This window comes from Dromiciops gliroides, chromosome 2, assembly GCF_019393635.1.
Source record: "Dromiciops gliroides isolate mDroGli1 chromosome 2, mDroGli1.pri, whole genome shotgun sequence".
Lineage (NCBI taxonomy): Eukaryota > Metazoa > Chordata > Mammalia > Microbiotheria > Microbiotheriidae > Dromiciops > Dromiciops gliroides.
The window spans coordinates 168,280,916-168,305,510 of NC_057862.1; the positions used below are offsets into that span (position 1 = coordinate 168,280,916).

The 24,595-nt window shown below is 40.4% G+C and overlaps 1 protein-coding gene across 1 annotated transcript; it reads left to right on the top strand.

The window, feature by feature from the left end:
* The first annotated feature begins 269 nt into the window (after window positions 1-269).
* Window positions 270-22,562, top strand: USP50 (ubiquitin specific peptidase 50). The gene is made up of 7 exons (XM_043990235.1): window positions 270-358; window positions 5,619-5,813; window positions 6,359-6,554; window positions 13,415-13,624; window positions 16,726-16,868; window positions 20,508-20,640; window positions 22,371-22,562. The coding sequence occupies exons 1-7, from the start codon at window positions 270-272 to the stop codon at window positions 22,560-22,562; spliced, it is 1,158 nt and encodes a 385-aa protein (XP_043846170.1).
* The last annotated feature ends 2,033 nt before the right edge of the window (window positions 22,563-24,595 follow it).

Below are 24,595 nucleotides of genomic sequence, written 5' to 3' on the forward strand. Positions count from 1 at the left end.
AGGCTAAAGTGACCAAGTCTGGAAAGTTAGGAAAACCAAGAGGTGAATGACAAGCATCCGTTCATTAAATGCCTTCTCTCCATTAGACAAGTGTGCTAGCAGCTGGGGCTTACCCCCCAAAATCAATCAATCAATCAATCACCCTTTTTCTCACCAGCCTAGGTATTTCTACTGTCCATCTTCCTTTACTGTGGTTATTATGTTGTTGACTTTGGGGACAATCACAACTATAGGGTCATGGCCCAGAGTATCTGTCTGTTACCTTGAGCATGTTCCCACAACATGCAGGACTGGTCCATCCAGGTGGGGAGGAGGGATTAACCAGACAATGTTACCAAGAAAAGAGAAGTCATCAGTCGTGAGTTCCCCTTCCTAATCTATACCCCGCAAACTCCTCCACAACCCTCCATCATTTCTTTGCATTCAGACTCTCCCTCAGAGTTGGCTCTGCTCCTTGCCAGTGCCAACTCCAGCAGTTTGCCCCTTCCATTATCCCCTCTTTCTTCGATGTTCACTCTCTCCATATCTAACTGGCTCCTTCCCTGCTTGTCTAGAAACATACCTGTCCTTGAAAAAGCTTCCCTTGACCCTGACATCTCCATAAGTTTTTAATCTCTCTTTTCTCCCTCTCGATGTCATATTCCTAGAAGAAAAAAAAAATCATGTATTTCTTCTCTTCTCCCTCACTTTTCAACCCCTTGCAATCTGGCTTCTCTCCTCACCCCTCTTCTTCAATGCAAAGGTTTATATTTCATTGTCCTTTGTGATCTCTCTGCAGCTTGACACAGCTGACAACTCCTTCCTCCTTGAATATTCTCTCCTCCCTGGGTTCTCCTGACACAGACACTCCTGGTTCTTTTATCTGTCTTGCCTGCTTCTCAGCCTTTACTAAATCCAAAATTTATGTCTTATCCACCCCTCCTCCTATTCTTGGGCCCTCATCTTTCCTTGTCTTAATGATCACATAACAGCTCCCATGAGTTTAATTATCATCTATGCAGATGCCTCCCAGATCTAGAAATCCAGATCTATTCTCTCTTCTGAGCCCCAGTCCTGAACTAACAACTCCTACTGAACCTTCTCCAAGGCCACAAGGCGGTGTATGGGAGAGAAGGCTGGACTTGGCATCATAAAGACTTGAGTTCAAATCCTGAGCTAGGATGGCTAGTCCTGTGATTCTGGACAAGTACCTTAACCTCTCTCAGCTTGTTTCCTCATCTGTAAAATGGAGATAAGAGCACTTCTTCACAGGGTTGTAAGGCTCACACGAAATAATAGATGTAAAGTACATTGCAAACTGGCTTTATAAACATTAGCTAGTATATTTATCTTAAGGTCTACAGAATCAAAATCATTATCTTCTCTTCCCTAGTCCAGGCCTTCTCCAATCTTCTCTATCATTCAGATTCAGAACCTTGGGAGTCACCCTTGATTGTTCCCCGACTTTTCCTTACAAACTTTTATCCAATCAGTTGCAGAATGTTATCAGTTCTATCTCAGAACTTCTCTCCCTCGTCCACCCTTTTTTCCCCAAGTCATAGTCACCACTCCAGTTCAGCCCCTCAGCATCTCTAACCTGGTTTATTCCAACAACCTTCTAATTGGACTCTGGCTTCCTTCCAGTCTCTTCCCCTTTCCCAATCCTCCTTCCACATTGTTGCTAAAATCATCTTCCTAAAGTTCAAGTCTGAGCTTGTCACTCAAGCCCTAGGGTCACACAGCTAGTAAGAGTTAAGTGTCTGAGGCCGGATTTGAACTGAGGTCCTCCTGACTCCAGAGCCGGTGCTCTATCCACTGTGCCATCTAGCCTTCATTGGCTCCATAATTCTTTATACTTTGTATACCCCTCCCCTAGTAGAGTGTACATTCATTGACTGTGGGCCACTGTTTTGTTTTCACTTTGCATCTCTACCACCTACATTAGTGCCTAATTACATATATCACACAATGAATGCTTGTTTGATTATACTGCATAGGAAAATTACTAACATGAGAAAATGAGCTTTAGTTAGTACTGGGATATGGTTCGGGTGGGGAGCACAGAGAACTCCAGATATTGGACCTTTGCTTCTAGTAAGTTTGATATATCTATGTGTAGGATTAAACTAATAACTGGTAAATGATTTGAGGGCTAAACAGAATGAAATCCCTGATACACTAGTGGCTAATACATAATATATAACAGCATTTTAAGGTTTGCAAAGCACTTTACAAATATATAATTTTATTCTTACAACCACCCTGGAATATAGATGCTATCAGAAAGTGAAACAGAGAGGCAGGAATTGCTAACTCAGGTTTGGGAGGAGTTTGAGGCATAAACTTTATGCTTTGAGTCAGGGCCAAAGAGAGATCAAAAGTTTTCTAGGAAAACTGTATGGGAGTCACAATGAGTGACAAGGGAACCAATGGGCAAAGAAACAAAGACTCCTGATGTTTACACCTGTGCCATAGCAATTGGGCATTTTACCAGAAGGTAGCGAGGGATGGTGAGATTTTATGCTTGGTATTCCTTCCCCCTCTATGCAGGTAGAAGTACATGAAAACCATTCTATGAAAAACTGCCCCATCTAGTCCCAGTTTTCTCTAGAATGCTCTTTAACTTCCATTTGTAGCCTGTCTGCATCTCATGATCCTTATGGACATGAAATCTTCCAAATACTAAATGGACTACAATATGAGCCCATTCCCAGAAATAATCATTCATATAGTACTCCTTCTTGGGCTTGCTTTTTTTTTTTTTTTGGTGATTCCCTAACCTCGTAACTAGTTTAGCCTCAAAAACCCTGTTTTCAGCTTTGTTGTTGTAAACAGTTTCATCAGATAGTAATAATTCACTTTCAGAGAGTGCTTTATTGTTTACCAAGGCGGGGCTCCCTTCACAACCCTGTGAGGTAGTTGGAGTATTATCTGTATTTTGTCCATAAGAAAACGGCATTGGAAAGAAGTTAAAGGACTTTCCCAAAGTCACATACTTGGGAAGTGTTTTCCAACATCAAATCCATGACTCTTTCCACTATTCCCACAACTACCTCCCATATTGTCTTCTTTATCTCTGTTGCTTTTCCATGCCTTCCAATATGCCTTCCCTCAATTTTGTTTTTATTTGAGTTGTTCTGATTTAATCCATTTATGCACGGTATCTTTTAACTAGGCCAACCTCAACCTGATACATAAATCCCTCCCTTCCATGTTCTAGACCAAGTCTCTGCTTGAACATTTTTCAGAGGTCTGGTTCTTTCTATACCTCTCTACCTCTCTCTCTGTCTCTGTCTCTCTTCCTCTCTGTCTCTCTCCCCACCTCCTCTCCCTCTCCCTCATTCTCACAGGATTTCTATATTTTACTTACAAATTTAATTCCAATTGCCAGTATTTGGAATACATCCCACCCCACTTCCAGAATCTGAGATCCTCTCTCCCCCACTTTATCCTGGTATAATTCCTGCCCTTAAAAATGTATCTCTAGTTAACAACACTTCCTTCAAATCAGTGAATTGTAACTAGGACAAGCAACTTGCTTACCAAAAAAAAAAAAAAAGAAAGAAAAAAGGTCAGAATTAGCTATGCAGTTTAAAAAGAGAGAAGCCCATTGAGGGAAAGGAGTTATTATTATATTTGAAATACCTTCTTGTCAAAAGAACTATGAACAGCAACCTGGGTAGGTACATCTCATAGCAACATGTTAGAATCCTGAGGGAAAATAAGAAGGATTATGATGCACAGAAAATCCAAGTTGGAATGGTACCTGAAGTACAGATGAAAACCAGTTTGGAGCTACCTGTTTGGGGGGGGGAATAGAAATTATTTTTTAAATACCAAGTCAACAGAGAGTGTGAAAGAGAGAAAGAAATGAAGTTAAAAGGTTAGACAAGCCTCAATAGCAGTAACAACCCAACACTCTCCTTCCCCATGGCTTCCAGATGTCCTCCTGATGACTTCAAAATCTATTATGTTCTGTGAGTCTGTCTCTTCTACAATGCTCTAGATAAAGGGGGAAGACTGTCACAGAAGCAGGGAGGGGCTCATGGCTGCATTGAGAAAGACTTTCTCGGGGGAGGAGTGTGTGGTAGTGTCTTGAATCACTGAATTGAGGATGATCTTAAATCTAGGGAGAAAAGTGAGATATATAGTATATAGAAATAAAATTAAATATATATATATATATATATAATTAACATAATAGCTATACATTGACAGAGATATATATATGGAGAGAGAGAGAGAGAGAGAGAGAGAGTGAAAGAGAGAGATTGAGATTCACTAGGTCAGCTAGGTGCTTCAGTGGATGGAGCACTGGGCCTGGAGTAAGGAAGACCTGAATTCAAATCTGGCCTCTGATACTTACTAGCTGTGTGACCCTGGTCAAGTCACTTAACTTCTGTTTGCCTTAATCTACTGGAGAAGGAAATGATAAACCATTCCAGTAGCTTTGCCAAGAAAACCCCAAGGATCCTATGGTCCACGGGGTCATGAAGAGTCAGACATGATGGAACAACAACATATTCAGTGCAATTTGTAAAGGTATTTAGCCTGGGTGGGTTTCCCTTGTCATGAAACAGAGAAAAGACACCCTGATGATCTGTTTCATATATTCAGAAATCTAGAACCAGAAGAGAACCTCAGAGACCACCTAATCTAACCCCTTCATTTTACAAATGAGGAAGCTTGAGTTCCTGAGAAGTGACTCAAATGGTATGGGTTCACAGTGGGATCTAAACCTTAGATTGTCTGACTCTAGAACCAGGGGTTTTCCTACTATCCTCACTCTTCCTTCCCTAAAATCACTTATCTAAAAATGAATATTCTTTGAACACTTGTGAAAATAAGCCACAAGGAGGAAGTGAGGCATGAGGGGCAGAGGACAGGGTCTCAACAGCCCTTCTGGACATTGGAGGGAAAATCAGAAATGAGGATTCTCAGATCTTGAACCCCGTGGCCAAGAGCATCTATCTCCATTCTGAAATTAAAAAAAAAAAAAAGATCTTTCCTTCTGTCTATCTTTGGTCTGTTAAAATTTTCCTCTCCCTAATGAGGGCTCTTGCCCATGAAGACCTGCCCAGCAGTCTTGACTCAAGTCCCAAGACCTAGGTCTTGAGTCCCTCAAAGACCTGAGTTAGCCTTTTTTACATTTCCATTTCACTTTCTGGTCATTAGAAGGGCTTCTACCTCCTGTCTGATTGGCTCTTCTTTGATTTAAGGAAGACAGAAACCCTGTTCTGGTTTGTTTTGTCTATGTCTCTGTATCTTTTGGCAGAAATGTAGACATTGTGCCTAAACAGCATAGAAATGAGCTGTGCAGGTTCAGTGGATCAACGGTAGAGGTCAAGAGGAGTATCTAGATGCAGCAGGATCATGCTTGACACTACTGAGTCTATAACCCTGCTATTTTCGTTGGCTGGCTCCCTTGGTCTCTGTCTCTCTTCAAATTACCTTGTATTTTCTTATCTGTATACCTGTTTTATCCCTCTGATAGAATGTAAGCTCCTTGAGAATATGGACTTTATTTTTGTCCCCCTGCCTATTAACAGGAACTAAATAAAGGTTGTTCAATTGGATTGAATTGTACCCATCCTGCCCCATCAAAATAATTTCTTTCTTTTCCTGCGGCCTAAACACAGCGCAGAATGTACAGATTCTAGTGACACCAGCTCCGTCAAAGAGTCTAGCATGGCCCAGCAACACTCACAAGGTGTGACAGGTCTTCGTAACCTAGGCAACACATGCTACATGAATGCCATCCTGCAATGTCTCTGCAGTATCACCCCACTGGTGGAGTATTTCCTTTCCGGAAAGTATATCACTGCTCTTCAAAAGTAAGTCTGCCCGTCAGGCTACCCTGTAACGGGGTTTTGTTTTTTCTTGCTTTGTCAATGTGGTTAAGAGTGGAAGTAGGGGGCAGCTAGGTGGCGCAGTGGATAGAGCACCGACCCTGGATTCAGGAGGACCTGAGTTCAAATCCGGCCTCAGACACTTAACACTTACTAGCTGTGTGACCCTGGGCAAGTCACTTAACCCCAATTGCCTCACACCAAAACAAACAAACAAAAAAAAGAGTGGAAGTAGGAGGGAGAGATAGTGTATCTTCCTAGGGGAACAAATTCAAATAAAAAATAAGTTTTAATTGAAACTCAAGATTCTCCCTTCTTTAAAATGTCAAGCAACTTTTTGGAGGGTGTTGCTACTTAGCTAAAACTGCTTGCTTTGCCGCAAGAGATCATCCTTTCCCCACTTCATTGGGACAGCCAGTCCCTGGAGGATGCAGGAGGAAGTTCCTTTGAGTTCCCTGCTCTGTTCCCAAGGTGTTTAAGTACATCCTCATGGTTTTAATCATACCCCCTGTTCTTTTCTTCTTTGGAAGGGACTGTGGTGAAGCTGCCACTGCTTTTGCGTACCTGATGACAGACATGTGGCTCGGAGACTCGGATTGTGTCTCACCCGAAGTGTTTCGGACAGCCATTGGAAAAATCTACCCAGCATTTCTGAAAAGGACACAGCAAGATGCTCAGGAGTTCTTGATTTATGTCCTGAATGAACTTCATGAGGCTTTGAAGAAGGTCAGTGGAAAGTGGTCACTGTGCCATGAGATGGGCATTGGATTAGACCCATTATACCTGACCTTGAAAAAAAGATCTTCCCCTAGTGACTCCACCCAGAACCAGAACTCTGTGTGTATTGACATTGGACCCAGGTTCATCAACCTCTTAGGCTCACTTTGGCTTCACCCAGATGCCTGTGTCAGGGGCCTCAGAATCTGGCTCGTTTTAGCCCTAGCCTAGAAGTATTAACTTTCCCCTCCTCCAAACAAACCAAGGCTTCCAGTGAGTATTTTAACCTAGAATATTAGTCCAGGATAGTGACAAAGAAGCCTACTATACTAAAACAAGAAGAGATATTAAAGACCATTTCTTGATGAGTGACATTTCTTATTCCCTTTCTCCACAAGATGTGTCAGTCTCTTAGGCTCCTCCTGCAGCCATGCCTCTCCCCACCCCCCCACCCCCACCAAAAAAAAAAATTCATGAGAAAAGCCTGAGTACACTGATGAACGGGTGGAAACTATGTCATAAGGTCTGAGTTAGTCAATGAGCATTTATAAAGTGCCTACTATGTGCCAAACACACTATATGCCTGGCATATGATAGGCACTTAATCCCCTAAATGCTAGGGGTGCAAACAGAGGCAAAAAACAGTGTCTCTCTCTCCCTGAGTTTCTTTTTAGTACTTCCTTGGGAATCCATTCATTCCCTCACTATTGCTATCAACACTGCTATCCATCCTCCTCTCACTTCCTGGGTCTGTGACAGCTCCATGGTCAATAAGCATCAGTAGATTGTTGCAGCTCTTTCAATTTCTTTGCTTGTTATAGAAATCCTTGGTACTTGCTTGGAGTAGGGAAGGGGGAGGATCATTACCTCTATTCACTGTTATCCTAAAAGTGCTTTCTTCTATATCTTATTTTCTTTTTCCTTTTTTCCCTATCAATCAAGATTTTATTAAGCAGCTACTATATGCCAAGCCTATGCTAAGTACTCTAGGGATACTGGGAGAAAATGAAAGAGTCCCTGGCCTCACAAAGCTTATATTCTAAAACCATAGATCTCTGTTTTCTGTCATTTCATTTACCTTTGGCCCAAGGCATTCTGGGAAAATGAGTTGATTTTTTTCCCCCCTACTCATGTAACTTCCACTTTAGTATCCACAGGTGCCTACCAGCCTTCTCCTGATCCTCAGGGAAAGGACATGGAAAGTGGGAATAGGGGGAGGGGAATGGGGAATACCACTTCTTCCATCAAGAATTGGCTCTTTTCTGGAACCAATTGACAAGGAGTGAAGGGGATTGGCCCTAGTCACTTCTAAAGAACAGCTAGCTTCTCCTCCCACTATAGTAGGAATTTTAATTTGATACTAAAAGTGCCAACCAAGGCTCTTTGCAAGAGAGCATTATATTAAATGATCTTTTCCTTTTTTTTAAGCATATGAAACACATTTTCTTGGAAAAAAATACCTAATGATAGAGCATACTCAACTGAGTCAGATACATTTTGTCACTAGGTCATTGACTCTGCACCTCAGTTTCCTCATCTATAAAGTGACCCCATTGGATTAGATTATTTCTAATTTCCCTTATAGTTCTTACAGTCTGAGTCTAAGGTGGCTTGCAAATAAGACTTTATTTAGGTGGCTTGGTGGAATATTTTTGGCCATCATATTATTTTTAAGTAAAATATAAAATGTTCTCCTATTTAATCTGTGAACCAAACACCCCCAACACAAGCTCTGCATTGAATTAGAACAAAAACATGATACAATGTCATTCAAAATCTGAAGTTTATTCATCAGACCTCTGGTTTTCAGTCTTAGTCTGAAATCCTGAAACGATGAAAGGTCCCTGTTGAAACTGTGTAAAACTTGGATCTTAAGATGCATGGAAAATGTAGCTGATGGCATTTCAAACCACAACTATTAATAATTCTCACTTTTCATTCTCAAGTTCATTTTATATTAACAATAAGGTATTCTAGACAAAGCATTTCCAATTTGTCACCACATTTTTTTAATCAATATTTTTTTAAAAAAATCACAGCCCTTATCTGTAGTCTCCCTGACACCATCTCCTTCTGGTTGTTAGGTGGGCCAGCCTTAGAACTGTGCACAAAGAATTAGTGTTGTATGGGAAATTGTAGCAGCAAAACAATGTGATGAGAAGCACCTGTGGAGCTGCTGTTGACCAGCACCAATGGATGTGAAATACACTTGATAATGTGATCCTATAAAAATGATTGTTTCTATGTCATGATTGCACTCAAACACTTGATGTGGCTCAATTCTATTGTTCATATAAAATATTTTATGATTTTATATCTGTAATTTTTTTTATCAGTAATCTTTTAAAGATTTTGAATTTTGGTGCAAGGGGTCTATAGGGTAGGCAATGCAGGCTTGGAGAGGATACATTCAGTAACTTCACCATCAAAGCCCTGTAGGCCAGATTCCACAAATAAGAGGAAGTGCATGAGCTTCAAGAACTGATTTTTCTCCCTCACAAGAAGAGTAAAATTGCCTTTTGAGACAAAGACATATGAGTACTAGTACCTATATGTTGTTCTATGGGATTAGATCCTTAAAGTGCCTCCTACTCCTAAAATGGAAATTAGCAGGAACAGAAAGTTTTAAGAAAGCAACAATATGAGATAATTTAATGTAAAATAAATTACTCTAATGGAATACATAGGCCTTGGGCATATTCTAAGAACAAGCTCTGAAAAGGCCCTGCACATGTAATGATAATAAATTCTAGAAACTGGGTTTAGGGTTTTACACATAAAGTTGCATTGATATTGTAAGAAAACAGAAATAGCAAGAAATATGTGATTACTGAAATTGTCTAAAGTTTCAAGTGAATTATGGCTTCCTAAATTTGATGTTCATATGGATTTTTTTTGTTAATGGGATCAGAATCATGAGGCTTCAGCTGGTTTATACCACATGACCTTGTTATTGGAAAAAGAAATTTTAGGAGAATGCATTAAATGTATTGAGATCCATTTTACAGAAGATTTTCTTAGAATCACCTAGGACACTTGCAGGTGACTTGGAGCCAGAGAAGCAAATCCATTGGAAAGTGACCACTCCAGAGTATCATAGGAGGCCTATTCTGGGATGTCCAGGGGAAGATGTTTCCAGGGACCAGATCACTTCACGGGACATCTGGGACACAAGATGTACTGTGCTGATTAACTGAACATTGGGAGTGGGTTACCATGAGGATTGCTATTATTTTGTATTGATCATTATTATATTGCTTTTTTCTTTTGTTTCATGGTATTTGTTTACTGAGTTTTCTTGGTGACTTTGCTGATATGTACATCTACCCTCTAAAATTAGTACATAGTGTACTCTCTAAATGATTTATAACATGTCTTAATTTACATACAGGGCCTATTTACCAAGGCTTGTTGCCTTGCAGAACACGAGATTATAACTAAGTTTATTCAATTGTATGACATGGATGGAAACATGGGATTGTGATGTGACACTTGTTTTCTATTGTGAATTTAAATGCCCTAGCTTGTAGCCACTAAGTTGGTACAATCAGCAGCAGAGATTAGGATGATGGAGTTGGGGGATAAAGGTATGATATGAGATTGAATGTGGTGTTGTACCATATATATTTTGTTTTGTTGTTCAGTCATGTCTACATATATGGTTAGCACCAAATAGGGGAATTGTTGAAAGTTATGGTGACTCAGTATCCCATGGTTCCTAGTCCTGCTTATCAATAAGTATTGGGGAAGGCTCTTGGGGAAAGAGACACTAAATCTGCAGCTTTTTATATTGCCTGCTCTTTGTCATGTATTCCTACCTGCAAATGGTCACATTCTTGCTGCCTTGGGAAGGAACTGAGATGCGAGGGCCCATCTTCTTCTGCTGAGGTGGTTCTATTTGAATTGTCTTAAAGTTACCTATAAAAGCTGTTCCCATCTGGAAGCCATGACTGATTTTTAGTGATCAGTTAATGTGTCATTATCTTGTTTTTGTTTTTTAGTGAGGCAATTGGGGTTAAGTGACTTGCCCAAGGTCACATGGCTAATAAGTGTTAAGTGTCTGAGGCCAGATTTGAACTCAGGTACTCCTGACTCCAGGGCCAGTGCTCTATCCACTGTGCCACCTAGCTGCCCCTGTGTCATTACCTTGACATATTTATTTGGTTTGTTTGGTTTGTTTTTGCGGGGCAATGAAGGTTAAGTGACTTGCCCAGGGTCACACAGCTAGTAAGTATCAAGTGTCTGAGGCTGGATTTGAACTCAGGTCCCCCTGAATCCAAGGCCAGTGTATTATTCACTGTGCCACCGAGCTGCCCCCTACCCTGACAAATTTATAATAAAATCATTTTAATTTTCAAAAAAAAAGATTTGCAAAGCACTATATATGTTATTTGATCCTCATAATAATCCTATGACATACATGCTATTACCATCTTCCTTTTACTGATGAAGTAACTGAGGATGAAAGAGGTAGGAGTGACTTACTCACAGAGCTAGAAAGAGTCTGAGGCAGGATTATGAACTCTGGTTTTCCAGACTACAAGCGTAGCACTCTATCCAATGCACCACCCAGCTGCCTATATACTTACTTATGTGGTAGGCACTATGCTAGAAATGATGTAAGTATGGAAGCATGGTATGGTATATAGGGGTTAGCAACCTGCGGTCTAGTGTATAATGAGTTAGCAATCTGTGGTATGGCATACAGGAGTTAGTAACCTGTGGCACTAATGATAAAGGGTAGAACAGGAGATTTTAGTGGTGGGGGAGCCAGAGTTGTTGGAGACAGGGTCAATTCACCTCTCCATTCCCACTCAGTCTCTGAATATTCCTAAAGGAGACAGGCTTGGGTAACTAGTTCCATGCATAAAGCATTGAACAGGGATCCCGACTTATTTGGATTCTCATGCTTTTGTGATTGCTTCTTGACTGTAGTTGATAGAGTAATTCAGGTCAATTGAATAAGCATTTATTAAATGTCTACCATGCACGATGCCCTAGGAATACAGAGACCAAAGTGGCCTCAAAAAGCTTACATTTTGCTGATGAGAAACAGGTGCACACACAGATGAGTAGAGAAAGGATGGGTAATTTCTGGGCAAAGAAACAAGCTTTCCCAAGGGAAGGGATAAAGAAAGGCCTTAAGGAGGCAGCGCTTAAGAGGAGTCAGGGATTTCAAGAGGTAAAGGTGAGTTGAGGATTCCTGGCTTGGGAGTCACCTCTGCGAGGAAACAGGAGATGGATTGTCATGAGCAGGAAAAAGCAACAGGCTAGGGGGCAGCTAGGTGGCACAGTGGATAGAGCACCGGCCCTGGAGTCAGGAGTACCTGGGTTCAAATCTGGCCTCAGACACTTAATATTTACTAGCTGTGTGACCTTGGGCAAGTCACTTAACCCCAATTGCCTCACTAAAAAAAAAAAAAAAAAGCAACAGGCTAGTTTAGTTTTTCTGGAATGCACAGCATGACAGAGACAGAGACAGAGACAGAGACTGAGACAGAGACAGAGAGAGTAACATGAAATCAGTCTGGGAAAAAATGCTGATACCAAGGTTGTCAAGAGGGAAAAAAACCCTCAGTGCCACAGAGGAGTTTGCATATTTGAGGCAAAGGGGTTCCACTGAAAACTTCTTGAGCAGGGAGGAGACATGGCCAGACCTGTGTTTTTATATCAATTTGTTACCTGCACGGGGGACGGATAGATTGGAGTGGAGAGAGATGGAAGTAGGTGGACCAAGGAAGACTTTGGGCAATAAGTAGTTCAGGTAGGACAAGAAGAGGACCTGAGCTTGAGAGGTGGCTTCATGGGTGGAGAGCAGTGGGGACAGGTGGGAGACATTGAGTTCCAATACCCAGGACTTAACAATTGATTGAATGTGGTCAGTGTGAGGGAGAACCCAGTCAAGGATAACTCCAAGGTTGTGAACTTGGGCAAATGAAAGAATGGTAATTCCCTTAACAGAAACAGGGAAGTTAGGAATAGGGAGGAGTCTGAGAGAGTCTACAGGACATGCAAGATGGAAATGCCCAGCAGACACTACATATCGTTATTTACGTTGTTTACTAACATAATGCTAGTATATTAGTTTTACTAACATGATATCCATAAGATTCCAGAATCTTTCCACCATCCAAGTCAATACTATATACATATAATATAATGTATTATAATCACACGCATATACGCATATATGATATGCAATTATAGATAAACCATCTCTAGTCCATATTTTGTAAAACTGTTGTACAAATCAGTTTAGAACTGATATTCATGAGGTCTGTGGGCAAGGGGACAATTCTTTGTGTTCTTACCTAGTAGATTTGGCCAAATTTTGGGAGTATGCTGGGTTCCCTGTATCTTCATTAGCAGATAAACATCTACAACCCACAATAAGTAGCAGGGTCCCAGTTCTGATGAAAGCCATCTAATGACACAGACTATGAACTTTCTTTTTTTGATCTCATTTTACAGTTGAAGAAACTGAGGCAGACAGAAGTTAAGTGATTTGCCCAGGGTCACATAACCAGTATGTGTCTGAGGCCATATTTGAACTTGGGTCACCCTGACTCCAGGCCTCCTGCTCCATCCATCTGGCTGCCTCATATGATCTTTCCTTTATCCCAGGATCAGGGAGTCGTCTTCCTCTTTAATCTAAAGATGATGAACTTCAAAAGGAGGAAATTATGACTCAGAAACCACACATAAGCTCATGAGGAGTATCTTCTAAAGAAAAATCTCGCTTGATCACTGTCAGAAATCAAAACGGATGGGTTCCTGTTATGTTGATAGTAAATCATTCTCCTTATGAAAAGTTTTGCTTTATTGCCAATTGCTAACTTTTGTTTTCTTTTGGGGGGGGATTCCTATAGTTTCGCCGGAAAAAACCACAGGAGAAAGGACTTACTACAAAATGCTACAGGAAGGTGGCTTCCAGTGAGTCCTCTATCATAACTCGGCTTTTTGAAGGGCAGCTTAATTATGACATCGTGTGTTTGAAGTGTGAGAACTGTACTTACAAAAATGAAGTCTTCACTGTCCTCTCCCTTCCCATCCCATCCGAATGTGAATGTTCCCTTCAGGTAGGTAATCTGTACCACCAGGCTGGTGCTTCTGCACCAACACAAGGCATGATGCTTTACCTAAAGCATCTCAAAGTTTCATGTACCTGAAGGAAGGCATAATGGGGGTGGACAGTGATGGCAAATGAAGTGCTAATACAAGAATCTTTGTTGAATGATATTCTTGCCATTAATATGGTTAAAAAATTTCTTTTCTTCCAATCACCAAGGCATTCAAGAAGCCATCTTCTAATACCATAAATGAGGTAAAGTTTTGTGTTTTGTTTTTTTTCCTAAACACTCAAGGAAGCTTCATTCCATGTGCTAATAAATCCTGGAGGGAATTCTCAAGACTGTGCCTGGCCCCTCACAAGGAAGGGGCATTCTTGATGCTGTCAAAAGACCACATGTTCACTTCCATGTATGCTAACACTATTGAAAGTGTCAGACCACTGGTCAATGCTGGGATGGATCCTTTATAAATGACCAGTTCTCATGCTCTCTCAATTACGAATCATTCTATGATACAGAGGTATGCCTATGTGCATTCACATACTCACTTTGGTAATGACCATGTCATCTGTTTTCCTGTGAGTAGAAACTGCATAGTCAATATTAGTTGGCAAGTGAACCGAAACCACAAACTGCTGATGCCCAGATCTAAAACAGATTATGGGCAAAATGTGCACTTTTGGCTCAGTTTCAGCCCCAAAGTCAGAGAAAATCCATGGAGACATGGTAGAGTTTATTGCTAACTGGATTTGTGGCCTGTTATAACAGGTGTCACTAGCATTCCCTCTTCCTCTTCCCTCCCCCCCCCTCGCTTTTGACCACTTCAGTGCTATAGCTGGTTTCAATTTTTTCTCCTCCCTCCAAGATATCACAGGACCTTTAAAAGCAAATCCTCTAACTTCAGTCAAATCTTTTTTTTTCCTTGTAAAATAAAGAGATTTTTTAGGAGGAATAGATGGCTGGGGAACAGATCACCTTGGTGACTGTCCCTCGGAGTAAGAGAAGACCTCTCTTTTGTATCTTTTAAAAATATTAAAAAAAAATTTTTTTGCGGGGTAATGAGGGTTAAGTGACTTGCTTAGGGTCACATAGCTAGCTAGTAAGTGTCAAGTGTCTAAGGCCGGATTTGAACTCAGGTCCTCCTGAATCCAGGGCCAGTGCTTTTATCCACTGCCACCTAGCTGCCCCCTCTTTTGTATCTTTATGAAACAAAGGGAGGGAAGGGCATTACAAAGCATTGGGAAGGAAATGCAACTGGGAGAGGATTTTTGAATAATGAGGCATCAGTAAGATAGATATGCAGCACCCAACCATATCTTGCATATCAGTGTCATTCCTGAGGTAGGAGGCAGAGCGGCCTCTGGGAAAGAGGATTCCTTGGGGGGGGGGGGAGGGTTGGGATCTTTAGGTTTCTTGGGGTCCCACTGTAACTTCAGTTGATTCTAACAACTTCATATGCTTACCAAAAAATAACACTTTACAACCATCAGAATTTCTTCTCTGATTCTAGATCTATATTACATAAATCCCTGCAGCTGAAGAATCCCAGTGACATAATCTACATTACCTCCTGAGGCATATGATTACATTTTGGAACAGATTTAATGGTTTGGAAGTTACTCTTCCTATTCAGCTGAAGCTAAACTTCCTGTAACTTCACTATCCCTTATTATGCTCTTTGTGTTTAAACAATAAATCTCTGACAATCCTTCAAATATTTAGACTATAATCATGCCTTCTCTAAGATTTCTTTTCTAGGTTAAGCATTCCTGGTTCTTTCAAACAATGATAACATGATATGATTTCAAGGCCCCTCACCATCCTGGTCATCTTCCAGTTCATTATTGTTGTTGTTGTTGGTGGTGGTGGTGGTAGTAGTAGTAGTATGAAATAGTAGTAATAATAATAAATAGTTGAAAGTAGTAGTCATAGAAGTAGTAGTAATAGTAAATAGTATTAATAGTAAGGAGGAGGAGGAAGTACTGATAGTAAGAAGTAGTAGTAGTAGTAGTAGTAGTAGGTGGTGGTGGTGGTAGTAGTTGTTGCAGTCCTAGTAGTAATCATTAATAACAGCCAGCATTTATATGGTGCTTTAAGGTTTGCAAAGTACTTTTCAAACATCACACTATCCTCATAACTACTCTGGGAGAAAAATAGGTGTTGTTAATATGCTCATTTGAAGCTGAGAAAACTGAGGCAGGCAGTAGTTAAGTGTCACACTCAGGGTCATACAGTCAATAAATGTCTGAAGTGGGATATAAACTAGTAGAATGTAGGGACTAGAACACAAAACTCTAGATTTGGTCTGACCAGGTCAGAAGACAGTGAGAGCTCTCTCATGGTAAGTCCTTAAGTCCTATTAAGACAGCTTAGTATCATATTAGCTTTTTTTTTCCCTTTTTCTCAATTTTTTTGGGGGGGATGAGTAGGAGGAGGTGGCCACATCACACAATTTCTAAAACATGCTGAACATTAAAACTTCCAAGCCTCTGACACACATTCTTCTATAACCATATGTCTGCTCTGCAATTGTATTACTGAGGTTTTTGTTTTGTTTTTTAAACTTTACTAAGAGACTAGAGTCCTTATTAAACTTCTGGCCCATCATTCCAGCTTACTTAAATCTTTTTGAATCCTGGTTCCAACACATTTGTTTTCCCCCCAACCAAACCCCACTTTTTTTTTTTAAGCTCCATAAAGCAGCTCTGTAAATTAAGTATTCACAAGCTAACTGGCTGACCTAGAGTTCCTGGTCAGTCTGATTTCTGCATAGTAATTACGTACCTAGAAAACAAAATGAAATCAGGCTTGTTAGGCTTTTTTTCACTAGGTAAAAGTTTTCACTCACCTCGGTGCCAGTCGAAGAGCTAGTTTCAAGATTAATTTAAACAATTACATGAACTCATACTCTCATTGTGTAATTCTACTGCAACTTCCTATTGGTGGTTCTGTATCTCACTCTTTGCCTTCAACTCTCAGCTGTTTGTCCTGGGGTTTCATAGACAACATTGTAATGGGGCTGTTTCCTTGACTATTAACAAAGTTCTAATCTAAAGAGGGGACAGGTTCCCTTTATCCAGTTTGGTTACCAAATGCTTTTCTCTCAACAGGAATGTCTTGGATGTTTCTTTCAACAAGATACACTCACCTGGAATAACCAAATTCATTGTGCTTTCTGCGAATCCAAGCAAGATGCAGCTGTCAGAGCTAGCATAGCCAAAGCACCAAAGACGGTTATTTTTCACTTAAAGAGGTATGGATTCTTGGCCACATCTAGGCCAAGTTCAAAAAATGCAGCGGACCAGAAAACTAGCATCATAGTTAGTCTAGACAGTGTATAAGACATAGTCCTGGGGCAATTCATTGATTCTTGGAATTGAGACTAGTTATAGAGGAAGTACTATCTCAAGATAAAAGATCTATTATCTCTCCACTTTTCCCTCTGTCTTGCGATTCTAGACCCTGTTCTTCATTCTCCCTGAGACCTCTACTCCCTCCACTCCCCAGTTCTTTCCTAAGCCATCAAATGGGAAGGCTACTCTCTTTCCTTCTCCCATTTAACCTTTTATGAAACCAGTTTGACCCTAACTGTTCTCGAGCCCTCTGTCCTTTTATCCTATTGAAAAATCTTGCCCGGGGGCAGCTAGGTGGCAGTGGATAAAGCACTGGCCCTGGATTCAGGAGTACCGGAGTTCAAATCCAGCCTCAGACACTTGACACTAGCTGTGTGACCCTGGGCAAGTCACTTAACCCCCATTGCCCTGCAAAAAAAAGAAAAGAAAAATCTTGCTCTGCCAAATTTGAGCCTTATATTATTCCCACCTTCTGCTGCCTTCTCTTATATTCACATACTGCTGAATGAAACTGGAGAAAAACCACAAATCCATGCTGTGTCCACATACATAAACCTCAACTGCATATTCACTGCATCAGGACAATTGTTTTACACTTCTTTAGTCAATATACTATCCCCCTTACTACAGCGACTTTTCCAAAACCTGTTCATCCTGCCTCAAGCCCACTTGATCAGCTAAGAAACTTTCTTTAGAATTCCTGAAAAAACTGAAGCACTGGGGCAGCTAGGTGGCGCAGTGGATAAAGCACTGGCCCTGGATTGCAGAGTACCTGAGTTCAAATGCAGCCTCAGACATTTGACACTTACTAGCTGTGTGACCCTGGGCAAGGGAGTCACTTAACCCCAATTACCTCACCAAAACCCAAAACAAACAAAAAAACCCAACCCCCCCTCCCCAAACTGAAGCACTGAGCTGCCCTTTCTCATCACACCACTCACATGCCCCATCCTGCTATCTCTTCCATTTCCATCTCTCAAGAACCGGTGAGATGTCCAATCAATCTTCTAGGAGTACGTCTCACCATGTCACCCCCCATTCAATAAACTCTAGTTCTTGATGATGCCCTTCAAAACTTGGCCCCTTCCTACCTTTCCTGTCATTTTAGAACTTACTCCCTCCCATGTGCTCTGTGATTCAGTGACAGCAGCTTCCTTTGTTCCTCATACAAAGTGCTCCATCTCCAAACTCTGGGCATTTTTATCAGGTGTTGCCCAAGTCTGGAATACTCTCCCTTCTCATCTCTCCTTCCTGGCTTCCTTCCGCTCTCAGCTAAAATCCCATCCTATTCCATCTTCTTTGATCTCCATTAACTGCCTTTCCCCACTGACTCTCGTATATATACACACACACACATATATGTGTATATATGTATATATATACACACACATATATATAAATATGTATAATATATGGATGCATACATATATATATAAAATCTTGTTTGCATATTGTCACCCCCATTAGCTCCCCGATTAGAGCAGGGACTGCATTTTGTCTTTCTTTGTATCCCTAGAACTTAGCAAAGTGCTCAGCACACAGTAGGTGCTTAATAAATGCTGGACATACTCCCATGAGAATATGTATAAAGGTCTTTGCAAACCTTAAAGTGCAAAATAAATGTTGGTTACTATTAATACCTAGTTCACAGAATTACTGTGTGGTTTCATATGAAGTAGAGGATGTAAAAGCACCTTCACAATTTTAACACCACTCTGCTATTTGCTGGGAATATAAAGAGTAAGAAGCCATGGAGATACTGCAGCTGTGGAACTAGGACAGGAATGTGTATCTACAAAAGGATAAGCACATAAGAAAGAAGGGTAGGAAGTTCTGTGGGAAAGGGCTAAGAGGGTCCCTGTAGGAGGTAGCACCTGAGCTGGGCCTTGAAGACATAGATGGTGTTAAGTAGAAAGATGGCAAGAAGAGGATTTTCTTAAATCCTGGGCATGGGTGATGGCATGAAATAAGACACAGAGGTGGGGATACTGGTATGCTCAGCACTCATCACAGTGCCTGGCACATAGTAGGCACTTAGTAAATGTGTATTGATTATTCAGTAGGAAAAAAATGACTATCTCCTGAGATTCAATTTAACAAGCATTTCTTTTGGGGCTTGGGCAATGTCCCTAATGCATTCTGTGGCACACTGAGAAATAATAATTAATAGCTAACCTTTAAATAGCATGTACTATGTGCCGAATCTCATTTGATACAAATGGAGGTAGGTGCTGTTATGATTCTTATTTTAAAGATGAGGAAACTGAGGCTAATAGAGGTTAAGTGACTTGACCAGGGTCACACAGCTATTGAGGTTCTGAGGCTAGATTTGAACTCGTCTGACTCCAGACAGGATTTTTCTTTATCCATTGCACCACCAAGCTGCCCTACAGGCAAGTGTGTAGCTAACCACCCATTCTATTTGGAATCACTGTGTTAGGAAAAAGATTAAGAAAGGTATCGAGAAATAAATGGGAACTACAGAAAGTAGATAGTTTTCCATTCTGAGAAAATGGTTTGGAAAATCAATCGTTTAGTGAGGAGTTATGAAGGGAGTGGCCTAGGGAATGGGGAATGGAGAGACCTGGAGAATGTGTCAAAAGAATAGGGGTGGGTGGGGTTGGGACTGTGCTAGTGATTGGAATGGATGAGAGGGAAAAGAAGTTGATTTACTTGGATCCATAGACAACCAATTCACCTCAATTCAATTCAACAAGAACTAATTAAGCACTTACTAGGTGCCAGGCACTGTATTGGGTGTGTTGAGTACAAAATTGGTCCTTGCCCTCAAGGAACTTACATTCTGAAAACTTCTGAGCTCTCTATAGAGAGCTGGACTCAAAGCAGGAAGACCTGGGTTCAAGACAGACCTCTGACATAACTGGTTGTATGTCACTGAGCAAGTCACTTGGCCTCTTAGTGTTGTGAGCAGCTGTGGGCAATCCTTTCGGAGGGTTTCTAGAAATCTTTTTTCATGGAAATCTCCATAACATATCCAAAAGAGTCTAGCTCTTTGTAGACTCCTGAATAAAGAGAATAATTGAATTCAGGTAACTCACCCCTTAGCAAAATATTCCCTAAAAAGGTTCCATCTATGCTATATAGGCACTGAATGCCAGTGCATTAAAATGGAATTACTTTATAGGAATCGTTTTTCTTCCTTTTTTTTTTTTTTTTTTTTTTGGTAAGGCAATTGGGGTTAAGTGACTTGCCTAGGGCCACACAGCTAATAAGTATCAAGTGTCTGAGGCTGGATTTGAACTCAGGTCCTCCTGAATCCAGGGCCAGTGCTCTATACACAGCGCCACCTAGGTGCCCTTTTTCTTCCTATTTTAAAGGACTTTCACAGAGCAAAAATCAGTGTCTTTTCCCTCATGTACTTTTGTAAATTACTGAATTTTGGTAAATTATTTAAAGAAATTCATCTGGTTTCTGTGAAGTATATATGATTAATATATAAAAATATGGGTGACATCATTCAAAGGTGGAATCATCAAATGGAGTCTTACCATACATCTCACATTATTTCCACTTCTTAGGTTTGACTGTCAGGGTAGAATGAAGAGGAAATTAAGAACAGATATCCATTACCCACTCAACAACTTGGATCTTTCTCCTTATATTTATCCACTTTTTCGGAAACATCCTAAATACAGCCTTTGTGGAGTGGTGGTGAGTAATATGGTCAAATTGTTGTAAGTAACAAAAGAACTTTAAAGAAAACTGTGGGTTCATCTACTATTCTATGACCTCTTGTTAAAAGGTATAAAACCAGGAACAACTTATTTTCTTCTGGATTGGGCCTCTAGTATACCCTGCACTCAGGTTTTCAGAATCTACATCAACTTCAAATTTATATTCCATGTTAATCGTGGAATCACCTTAAGATTTAGTGAATTGGGCTGGAGAAGATTCTAGACAGCTTAGAAGGGTCAAGTGTGTTGGGAATGGATCATCCAGGGTTATTCCCAGTGCCACTGTTCCTAAAAACAAAGATAATAGCAACATATTGGAGTGAGAGATTCTGTGGAAGAGGAAGGTTCTTTCCAGCCAGTGTCTCATCTCAAGTCCTTCCTGAACACTACTTTGAAAAACTACCTTTAAACAGCATTTTGCTGCTCTTACTTTCCTCTTTGGAAAATTATAGTGCTTTCCTTGTCTATCATATAAAATCCAATATACTCAATTTGTCTTTTTTTTGCTGTGCAATCAGGCTTAAGTGACTTGCCCAGGGTCACACAGCTAGTGTCAAGTGTCTAAGGTCACATTTGAACTCAGGTCCTCCTGAATCCATGGCCAGTGCTTTATCCACTCTGCCACCTAGCTGCCCCTTCAATTTGTCTTTAAGACTTCACAAACAGACATCCCTCCCCCTGCCCCAAGTTCTTGTTATATGTGTTGCTGTTTTAAAGAAATTCTAACGTAGAAAAAGTTGTACTCAAAACTTAAGGGGGGTAATTATCTACATTACCGAAAGATATTTAGCTAAGATTTCTTAAATACCCTCCCTTCTTGCACTTATGTTTAAATACTATTAACTTCTTAGGAAATATAAGAGGAGACTTGAACTAATAAAGACTTAGGTGATCTGAACACTGAAAATCAACCAACAATTAGAAGTCAAGACAAAATATCTCTAAAATAATTTTGTTAGGTCATCAGAAAAAACAATTTTACCCTCAAATCTCTAATGTGTAATGTAAAATACATTTGTATTTCCCACTTCATATTCTTAGCCAAACAAGTCTTGGCCACACAAACCTAGCTGTATACCAGTGTCTGGCTTAACATCCATACGTTCCATTTCCATCATTAGGAATGTTCTATTACTTTTTCTATATTAATATATTGAAATTGCTGTCTTGCCTTCTCAGTGAGACTTCCCTGCATCTTATCACTTCAACAACTCCATTGTTCTAATTTCTCCTAGCATTCATGTTCTAGGTAGTATTTATACCACAGTAACCTTTGTTTATAAGTCTCTTTGTAAATGATTTTTCCCCCTTTTATGTATTACTTCTTCTCCCTAATGAAACCATGTTCCTTTGGGGCAAGTAGCAAACAAATCCCTCTTTCATTTTCTAATAGTGGTTATTTGTTGTCAACTTATTTGCAAAGTTTTTACTATTTGATAGACTCAACGGATATAGATTGTAGGTAGTCCCAGCGAGCTGAAAACACAACAAATACATCAAGTCCTTTACACTTTCACTCAACCAATTCTTTATGAATGATCCAAAATTTGGAAGATTTAGTCATTTCTTATTATTACAATAACTTCTTATGGGGAAAAAAAGTCTTCCTTTAGATTTCTTTGTATTTTAGTAGTGAATCTTCACATGGAAAACAAAACAAAACAAACCAACAAACACAAACCAGCTGAACATCTCTCTCTCCTTCAGAACCACTTTGGCGATCTAGATGGCGGCCACTACACAGCGTTCTGCAAGAATACAGTCAGCCAGACCTGGTATAGCTTTGATGACACCCGAGTGTGTGAGATTCCAGATTCTGCCGTTCAGACTGCTGCCGCGTACCTCCTCTTCTACAGCTGTCAGCCCTTTTCTATACCTACCCCAAAATGCAAGTGCTAGGAAAATGATGTTTTCTGAAAACTGTGAAGCACGAGATCATGAATCACAGCGGTAGCCGTTTTACTTAACATTAAACCTGTGCATCTGATATGACTCCCTGGCATTTTTAAATCTTTCTAAGTCATGAGGCCCGGCCTAAATCACAAGATAGTGTAAATATAGCGCTAACACTGCTAACTTTTTTGTGTCTAGTATATTGTTTACCGGTCGTGCAGGGTCTGCAACAGCCAAGTAGGCCAAGGATAACTCCACAGCCTGAGTATCCCAGGTGGAGACAACAGTAAACACAGCACTTGCCCAGATGCTTGAGGAATCTGTTTCTTGACTGGTAACAAGAGAGTCCCAAACCCATGATAATTCCCAGAGATCACATCTATGTTTCTATGCCTGGAGTAGGTCAGATTTAGTCCTTCTAGGGAAAACCCCCAAGCATTTATTAAGGACCTACTATGTGCCAGCACTGTGCTAAATGCTTTACAAATATTTCATTTAACAACTTTGACAGACACTATTATTGGTATTTTGTAGATGAGGAAACTGAGGCTGGCAGAGGTTAGGTGATCTGCCCAGAATCACACTTCCGGTAAATGTCTGAGGCCACATTTAAATTTAGATCTTCCTAACTCTAGGCCCAGCACTATATCCACTGTATCACAGAGCTGCCTCTAAGGTGGCTTTGATCCCTTATGTTAATTCTAGTCCAGAAACCAGCTTTAAAAGTTCTGACTCATTATAAGGTTTAATGATGAACTTGATCCTTATACTAATTGATGTACTTGGGCTATGGAGCCTTCCCTTAAGCCAGGGGTTCTTAACCTGCTTTGGGGGTGGGGGTTTTGTAATCCTATGTAATATATACATTTAAAAACATTATTGGGAGGGGCAGCTAGGTGGAGCAGTGGATAAAGCACCGGCTCTGGATTCAGGAGGACCTGAGCTCAAATCTGGCTTCAAACACTTGATACTTATCATAATGGCTACAAAAAAAATTTTTTTAAAAATAATAATGGCTACAGAACTTTAAAGATAAAACCTCCTCATTTTGTTACTTGAACTCACATTCCCACATAAAATTTTGCTACCAAGAATTCGGCTCAGGGTCCCTTCAAAGCACAAGATTGGATTAAGATGCACCTTGACTGGGCAGCTAGGTGACGCATTACCAGTCCTGGATCCAGGAGGACTTGAGTTCAAATCTAGCCTCAGACACTTGACACTTACTAGCTGTGTGACTCTGGGCAAGTCATTTAACACTCACTGCCCTGCCCCCCCCCCAAAAGACACACCCTCAATTCAGCTACGGTGGGTTTCTGTTGTCCTTTTAAACATACAAGCATTATTTAAACATTCCATTACAATTATTCCTTTAATTACTTAATGGAGTTATGACTCAAATTACAAAGGGATCAAGGGGCCACTGATTTGATGCAAATGCTTTGTAGATCTATAGTAATGAAATAAAAATTCCATTAATATACACAATATCTGATATTGTTGGTTTAATCTCTCAAACCTTGAGTCTCAACTCTTCTGTTTAGCCATTTAGTAGGAATTCTATTAAGATGTCTGGTGACACTTTAGAGATGTTTAAAACATTCCCATTTCACTTTTTAGAATAAAATTTAAGTGCACTAATTCAGACCAAAGTCAACAAAAGTTTATTCATGTTACATAATCTTACTGAAGCAAGGCAATTCTTTTACAACCTCCTCATTGACTCACTATTCCACTCATCACAGCAACTTTTCCAGGTCTTTTTCACCCCTCCTCAAACCTTTCATAGCTCTCCCCTGACCACCCGCAACTCTCAGCTGACAACCTTGTCTCATACTTCAATGAAAAAAAATCAAAGCCATTTGCTGAGGGTTCCCTCTTCCTGCCTCTAACGCCTCACATCATTTATGTGTCTTCCCTCCAAAATCAGGCCCAACTCACACAAAGGCCCTTCTTCTTGCTATGGCAAACTCATCTACATGCACAAATGACCCCTTGCTATTCCGTCTTCTCCATCAGATCGCCCTATCATTCCCACT

Coding starts and splice junctions, on each gene's coding strand:
- USP50 (XM_043990235.1), top strand. CDS start 270: ATGTTCCCACAACATGCAGGACTGGTCCATCCAGGTGGGGAGGAGGGA. Junction 13,625..16,725: donor AATGTGAATGTTCCCTTCAG/GTAGGTAATCTG, acceptor TTCTCTCAACAG/GAATGTCTTGGATGTTTCTT. Junction 20,641..22,370: donor ACAGCCTTTGTGGAGTGGTG/GTGAGTAATATG, acceptor TCTCTCCTTCAG/AACCACTTTGGCGATCTAGA.